Source organism: Jatropha curcas, chromosome 5, assembly GCF_041381405.1.
Source record: "Jatropha curcas cultivar XTBG-Jc1 chromosome 5, XTBG_Jcur_1.0, whole genome shotgun sequence".
Taxonomy (NCBI): Eukaryota; Viridiplantae; Streptophyta; class Magnoliopsida; order Malpighiales; family Euphorbiaceae; genus Jatropha; species Jatropha curcas.
This window is the reverse complement of record NC_143155.1, coordinates 26,347,619-26,355,138: the sequence shown is the minus strand read 5'-3', so window position 1 is coordinate 26,355,138 and position 7,520 is coordinate 26,347,619. Positions and strand designations below refer to the sequence as shown.

Genomic DNA, 7,520 nt, shown 5'->3' with positions numbered 1-7,520 from the left:
CAGTAACAGGCTTTTGTGCTGATAAATATAGCAGAAAGGACTTTCCTCCTGGATTTGTTTTTGGTGCTGCTTCCTTTGCTTATCAGGTCAGTGCATCAAACCTTTCTTTCCTGCTTTTTACTTCTAAATGGTTCACTTAAGTGGAGGATAGAAAACGAAAGGTTTTTCTTTATGAGAACGAGAAAGAAAATGGTTTCATGCGTATGTCATTCCTGAAAGGTGGAAGGAGCAGCTCATGTGGATGGGAGAACTCCTAGCGTTTCCTAGCGTTTGGGACACCTTTTCTAATGGAGGACAGTGTCTTTTTCTACATTTAATTGAATTTGCTCTTAATATGATTTATAGTAGCGTGTATGAGTTATTTTTGGCTTAGTCACCAATCAAGAGTAGTTAGTCTTCAGGGTGTTAGAATGATGAAATTGTGATTATAAGCAATTAATTTCTACTTAATATTCCAGGTGGAGATGTTGCAGTTGATCAGTCTCACAGGTACGAGGTAAAGTACGCTATAAATTGTCTGTTAGCATTAAGTACATGTGATTACTTTGAAATGCAAAAGGCCATATTTTCTTGGAGTACCGAAGATTTGATGTTCATATATATATATATATATATATATATATCTGTCACAGAAAGATGTCAAGCTTATGACTGAAACTAGTTTAGAGGCCTATAAATTTTCCATCTCATGGTCAAGACTTATCCCAAGTATGCTTTCTTTAATGCAATACAACTCATATGAAGCAATAAACAGAAAGCAAGTTCCAGTTTATTTGATCTTAAACTTTTTCTGTTAGACGGAAGGGGACCTGTAAATCCAAAGGGATTAGAGTATTACAACAACCTTATCAATAAGCTTATTAGCCATGGTGAGAAACAAAAGTTAAATAAGTTCTATGGTTCTTTTGTGAGTGCTTTTATCACTTTTTTCCAGTAAAAATTGCAAACTTTTTTTAGTATTCCTTAGTGTATAAAGTTCCTTTCCTTTTGCTCTAATGGATCCTTTTTTGAAAGCGCAGGCATCGAAGCACACGTTTCTTTGTTCAATTATGATCATCCGCAATCACTTGAAGATGAATATGGAGGATGGGTTAGCAGAAAGATTGTGTATGATACTCTCAATTTGCTTTCTTGTGGTACTTTCCCCTGCATCAGAGACAAATAGGAGGTGCTCAAAGCACCAAATTTTTGCATGTGTATGCAGGAGAGATTTCACAGCTTATGCAGATGTTTGCTTCTGAGAATTTGGTGATAGGGTTTCATCTTGGAGTACTATAAATGAGCCGAACGTCTTTTCTGTGGGAGTCATTGCCATAAAGGCAACTCCTCCTCTGGGCCATATTTAGCAGCTTATCACATGTTGTTGGCTCATGCCTCAACTGTAAGGCTGTACAAGAACAAGTATTAGGTACTGATCTTGTTATTTTCTATTTTATCTTCCCCAGGAAATATTTCTTATCTTTGATTTCAAATAACAGGACAAGCAACATGGAGTTATAGGGGTCACCTTCTTTGCCGCTTGGTTGATTCCCCTAACTAATTCCACAGATGATGTAGCAGCCACGGAAAGAGCTAAAGACTTCTTTGGTTGGTAAGTGATCAAGGGATTACTGGGTTTGGAAACGTTTTTTGAAAAACCAAATTTTATGATTTATATCAAATAATCTAATTTATATTAAATAATATTTTCTTATTGCTAAAGTCTTCAGGTGGAAAATTAATCGACCAGAGATTTTGTGCATCTTTTCCCAGTTAGTCATCAACTGTATTTGTCTTAAATTTCATGCAGGTTTTTAAATCCCTGGTGTTCGGAGATTATCCGGAAATGATGAAGAAAATTGTAGGCTCAAGACTTCCACCCTTGACCAAACAAGAATCGAAATTGGTTAAGGGAGCATTTGACTTCATAGGACTTATACATTACACTACAGTTTATATCCAGGATAACTCCAGAAGTCTTGAATTAGAAACCAGAGATTTCACTGCAGATGTAGCGGTAAATCTGTTATGTAAGTTCTTGACTAGACGTGTTCATATGCTGGTACCCTTTTTGAAACCGAAACCAACTCATTGATTTTATGGTTCTTGCAGCGGACAAAGATAATCCATATGCAGTATTCCCAGAAGAGGTAAGCCCAGAGTCGAGTAAAACATCTAAACTAAACAAAGTAGTGTTGTTATTGGTTCTACTAACCAGTTGATTCAGTTTCTATTAAGGCCTTGGGGTCTGCAAGGCCTATTGGAGTATCTTAAGCAAACTTATGGCAATCCTCCTGTTTATATCCACGAAAATGGTCTGCCTTTCTCTCTGTTTATTACGTCCAGTTACACACTGATCCATCATATTTGCTCCCTTTTTTAGAAAGTTATTGTTGTAAATCCTGTTTTACATTCTGAAAATTACTTAAATTTCAAGAGAAAAATTGGTTTTTATTCATTTGGCAGGTCAAGTCACTCCACATAATTCATCCTTGGAGGACACATCGAGGGTTGAATATCTGAATGCATACATTGGGAGCTTGCTAGATGCAATCAGTTTCTTGATTTTGCTTCATTCTTTATTTTATAATAAGTAAAATGAGCCCTTGCTAAAATATTGAAGATTGATTTGGGTTTCTTGAAGAATATTGTTTTTTGATTTATGAATTTGACTATTTACGTCTAATCTCATTTTTCTTTTCATCCATAAATTTGTGATAGGAATGGATCAGATACGAGAGGATATTTTGTGTGGTCCTTTTTAGATTCATTTGAGTTACTGGGTTATGGATTCCAAACAAGCTATGGCTTGTATTTTGTAGATGTGGAGGATCCAGGCTTGAAAAGAAAACCGAAGCAATCTGCACATTGGTACTCCAGCTTTTTGAAAGGAAACATTCAACTTGAGAGAGAAAATATGTCCAGTCCTGCTGAGAAACACTTGTTTCAATAGGTTAATGATGTGTGTTCTTCAGTTGGATGGATTATCAACACATTGCTTGTAAGCAAATCAATATGTAACGGTGCACTGACGATAATTAGTACCAACACAATTTATCTTGTTAATATATTGTAGAGAGAGTAATGAATTGTTTATCCAACAATCTCTCTCTTTTGGAAGTTCAACAATATCCAGATTGTAAAACAGAGGAAATGAAATTTTCCAAAATAATGAATTGATTGAGAAAGTTACTTCACAGTCCAGAAAGCCATATGATGGTGTAAATTACAAGAATGGACTGGATTTTCAATGTATTTCATGCTGGTAAATTGTCGGAGACTGGGCTCATATGAGTGGCTAGAGACAGTCTTTCTGTTCGTTTATAGTGAATCTAACAGAACAATCTCACTCTCCTATGGTCGTTGAAAGTTCAACTAAAAGTGCAACTTAATGCATTTATTACGTCTTTGTATTATGCATGTCTTTTTCTTTTGCTATACGGTTAGAACCACGCATTTTGCTTCTCTTGTGCAAAACTACAGCTGTTGATATATTTGTCTTTTAATAAATTATTCTCATTTATTAAAACAAATAAATACAAATAAATTAATGTCCCTTGTAGATGTGGGCCCGTTATATTTTATTACTGACATTTTTCAGTAACTAAACCACGTATCCTTTCAGTTATTTACCGCGACGACGACTCCTCTGAGCCGTCTGAGCCGTCGACCTCCATAATCCATTATCCGTTACCGATATTCCGTTATCTCTTTCCCTGTTCCCTCTCTTCCTCCCGGCAGCAACCAATAAATATCTCAAACCCTATAAACCCAAAAACCTGTTCAAACGTCTTTCGAGCACCGCGATCTTCATTGTTGGCAATATTTCTTTTTGGGCATACTATAAGTTTAAGTTTGTCTTGTTTTTATGATTTTGAAGGTTTGATGTGAAGTGGCACTGGAGTTCAAGAAGTGGAGAGGTAAATTTTTTTTTATCTACTGCTTTGATTTTTACTATTTTTGAAATAATGGATATTTCTTGATATTATAACGTAAAATGTTTTCTTTTATTGTGCATAATGAGAGAAAATTATGATTTCGAAAATGAGATCAATGGTGCAGGAGGAGGGTTGGAGATGGGGGCAAGGAATTTTGAACCTTTAATTTGACACAAGAGACTGAAAAAAGAAAGACAAACATGTATGGGGACTATTTAAATTACATTTATAGACCTGGTCCTGCATTTAGTCAAAAGCTCATGTAGTGTTTTAATTCCAGAGAAGCTAGCGTCACTCATTTCGTGGCAAGAAATAGACATATGCATCAATTTTCTATAAATGCATGCTTTAAAGAGAGGAGAAATATACACCACTTTTCTCTCTACTTTGAACCTTAAGCTTGTGGATAAGGATGATGAAGTTTTGCTACTTGCTAATTCTGTTGCTAAATGTGGCAGTGACTGTCTTTTGTGCTGATAAATATAGCAGGAAGGACTTTCCTCCTGGCTTTGTTTTTGGTGCCGGTACCTTTGCTTATCAGGTCTGCTTCATGAAATCTTTCTTGCCTGTTTTTTAACTTTTAAATGTTTCACTTTCACTTAACTGGATGATAAAAGGGAAACGTTTTTTGTGTATGAGAGAGAAAAAGAGAGATAGAGAAAACTGTTTCACGGGTACATTATATTTTTGAAAGGTGGAAGGAGCAGCACATGAGGATGGGAGGACTCCGAGCGTCTGGGACACCTTTTCTAATGGAGGTCAGTGTCTTTTTCTATAACCTAATTGAATTTGCTCTTAATTGATTCGTAGTAGTGTTTATGAGTTATTTATGGCATAGTCACCAATCAAGAGTAGATGGCGTACAATGGGTGTTAGAATGATGAAATTTATGATTTTAAGCAATTAATTTTCTACTTAATATTCCAGGTGGAGATGTCGCAGTTGATCAGTATCACAGATACAAGGTAAAGTATGCTGTAAATTGTTCGTTAGCATTAAGTACATATGATTAATTTGAATTGCAAAAGGCCATATTTCTTGGAGTACAAAAGATTTGGTGTTCATATATCTGTTGCAGGAAGATGTCAAGCTCATGGCTGAAACTGGGCTGGAGGCCTACAAATTTTCCATCTCATGGTCAAGACTTATCCCAAGTATGCTTTCTTAAATGCAGTGCAACTCATACCAAGCAATAAACAGAAAGAAATTTCTAGTTTATTTGATCTTAAATTTTTCTGTCAGATGGAAGGGGACATGTAAATCCAAAGGGCTTAGAGTATTACAACAACCTCATCAATGAGCTTATAAGCCATGGTGCGACCTGAAAGCTAAATAAGTTCTATGGTTTTTTTGTTTGAGAGTGCTGTATCACTTTTGTCTAGTGAAAAATGCAACTTTTGTTAGTATTCCTGTGTATATAAAGTTCTTTTCCTTTTCCTTTAATAGATCCTTTTTTATCCCCTTCTTGATGGAGCAGGTATCGAAGCACACGTTTCTTTGTTCAATTATGATCATCCACAATCACTTGAAGATGAATATGGAGGATGGATTAGCCGAAAGATTGTGTATGATACTTTTAAGTTTTGCTGCTCTTTCTTGTGGCCGGGGTACTTTCCCCTTCGTCAGAGATGAAAAGAAAGTGCTGAAAGGACTAAATTTTTGCATGTGGATACAGGAGAGACTTCACAGCCTATGCCGATGTGTGCTTCAGAGAATTTGGTGATAGGGTTTCATCTTGGATTACTATAAATGAGCCGAATGTCTTTGCTCAGGGAGGCTATGACCTGGGAATAACACCACCAGGACGATGTTCTCCTCCATTTGGAATCGGTCATTGCTATAAAGGCAACTCCTCCTATGAGCCATACTTGGCAGCTTATCATATGTTGTTGGCTCATGCCTCAACTGTAAGACTGTACAGGAACAAATATCAGGTACCAATCATCTTATTTTATATATTTTTCCAAGGAAATGTTTCTTATGTTTGATTTCAAATAATCAGGATAAGCAACATGGAGTTATAGGGGTCACCTTCTTTGCCATTTGGCTTGTTCCCCTAACTAATTCAACAGAGGATGCAGCAGCTACAGAAAGAGCTAAAGACTTCTTCTTTGGTTGGTGAGTGAATGAGGGATTAACTCGGTTTGTAAACTTTCTCGAAGTCATCAACTGTATTCTCTTTGTTGTCGTGCAGGTTTTTAAATCCCCTGGTGTTTGGAGATTATCCGGAAATGATGAAGAAAATTGTAGGCACAAGGCTTCCAGCCTTGACCAAACAAGAATCCGAATTGGTTAAGGGAGCATTTGACTTCATAGGACTCATACATTACACTACAATTTATGTCCAGGAAAACTCTGAAAGTCTTAAATTAGAAACCAGAGATTTCACTGCAGATGCAGCAGTAAATATGTTTTGTAAGTTCTTGAGTAACTTGTTTGTATGCTCTACTCTTTTTGAAAGTGAAACCAACTCATTGATTTTATGGTTCTTGCAGTGGACAAAGACGATCCATTTGTAATAATCCCAGAAGAGGTGAGCTGAGGGTGTAGTAAAGCATGTAAAAAAAGAAGTGCTGGTAGCTTTGTTGTTGTTTTTTTTCTTTTTTTGGTATTACTAACCAGTTCTGTCTGATTCAGTTTCCATTAAGGCCTTGGGGTCTGCAAGCATTATTGGAGTATATTAAGCAAACTTATGGCAATCCTCCTGTTTACATCCACGAAAATGGTCTGCTTGTTTCCCTGTTTAAGTGCTTACACTCGCATCCTTTATATTTGCTCACTTGTTTATAATTCTATTAATATAGCTATCGTCGCAAAACTCTATAACATTCTGAAAATTAGTTCACTTTCAAGAGAAAAATTGGTATTTATTCATTTGGCAGGTCAAGTCAGTCCGCATAATTCTTCATTGGAAGACACATCGAGGGTTAAATATCTGAATGCATACATTGGGAGCTTGCTAGATGCAATAAGGTTCTTGATTTTTACATCAATCTTGATTGTATAACGAGTGAAATGATCCTTACCATAAATTTTGAAGATTGATTTGGGTTTGTTTCTTGATTTACGAATTCGACTATTTTATATCCCGTCTAACCTCTTCCTTTTTTTTTTTTTTTTTTTCCATTCACAAATTTTTGTTAGGAATGGGTCAAATACAAGGGGGTATTTTGTATGGTCTTTTTTAGATGCATATGAGATACTGGGTAATGGATTCGAAATGAGCTTCGGCCTGTATTTCGTAGATGTGGAGGATCCAGGCTTGAAAAGAAAACCAAAGCAATCTGCACATTGGTACTCCAACTTTTTGAAAGGAAATATTCAAATTGAGAGAGAAAATCTGTCCAATCCTGCTCGACAACACTTGTCTCAATAGGTTAATGATGTCTGTTAACTCATTGCTTGTAAGCAAATTAATATGTAACGGTACACGAACAGTAATTAGCGCCAACATAATTTCTTCTGTTAATGTATTACAGAATGTGTAATAAAACCATTTCTGTTGTGTTCTTGAGAGTTCCACAAGGGGTTTTTGTTTTATGAGTGGTTAGAGCCGGGTCCTTCTTTCTTTCTGTTTCTTGAAAAGCTATTGGCTGGCAAAAT

At 36.1% G+C, this 7,520-nt stretch overlaps 1 protein-coding gene and 1 pseudogene across 3 annotated transcripts; both read left to right on the top strand.

Moving 5' to 3' along the window:
* Positions 1-458: 458 nt before the first annotated feature.
* LOC105642514 (hydroxyisourate hydrolase-like) lies at positions 459-3,176 on the top strand (annotated as a pseudogene). The gene is made up of 9 exons (XR_016320853.1): positions 459-496; positions 633-708; positions 798-869; positions 1,020-1,107; positions 1,205-1,408; positions 1,479-1,591; positions 1,790-2,009; positions 2,092-2,129; positions 2,446-3,176. The product of XR_016320853.1 is annotated as a hydroxyisourate hydrolase-like (transcript).
* Positions 3,177-3,630: 454 nt separating this feature from the next.
* LOC105642515 (beta-glucosidase 11) lies at positions 3,631-7,442 on the top strand. Of its 2 annotated transcripts, XM_089721242.1 has the most exons (14): positions 3,631-3,899; positions 4,376-4,458; positions 4,612-4,675; positions 4,845-4,882; positions 4,996-5,071; positions 5,160-5,231; positions 5,395-5,482; positions 5,593-5,851; positions 5,920-6,035; positions 6,112-6,332; positions 6,413-6,450; positions 6,555-6,642; positions 6,800-6,890; positions 7,062-7,442. In XM_089721242.1, exons 5-14 carry the CDS (start codon positions 5,011-5,013, stop codon positions 7,291-7,293), a joined length of 1,266 nt encoding a protein of 421 aa, XP_089577368.1. In that variant the 5' UTR covers positions 3,631-3,899; positions 4,376-4,458; positions 4,612-4,675; positions 4,845-4,882; positions 4,996-5,010; the 3' UTR covers positions 7,294-7,442. The 2 variants fall into 2 exon arrangements, with proteins under 2 accessions (XP_089577368.1, XP_012082748.1); XM_012227358.4 differs by lacking the exon at positions 3,631-3,899 and having other exon boundaries at positions 4,250-4,458.
* The last annotated feature ends 78 nt before the right edge of the window (positions 7,443-7,520 follow it).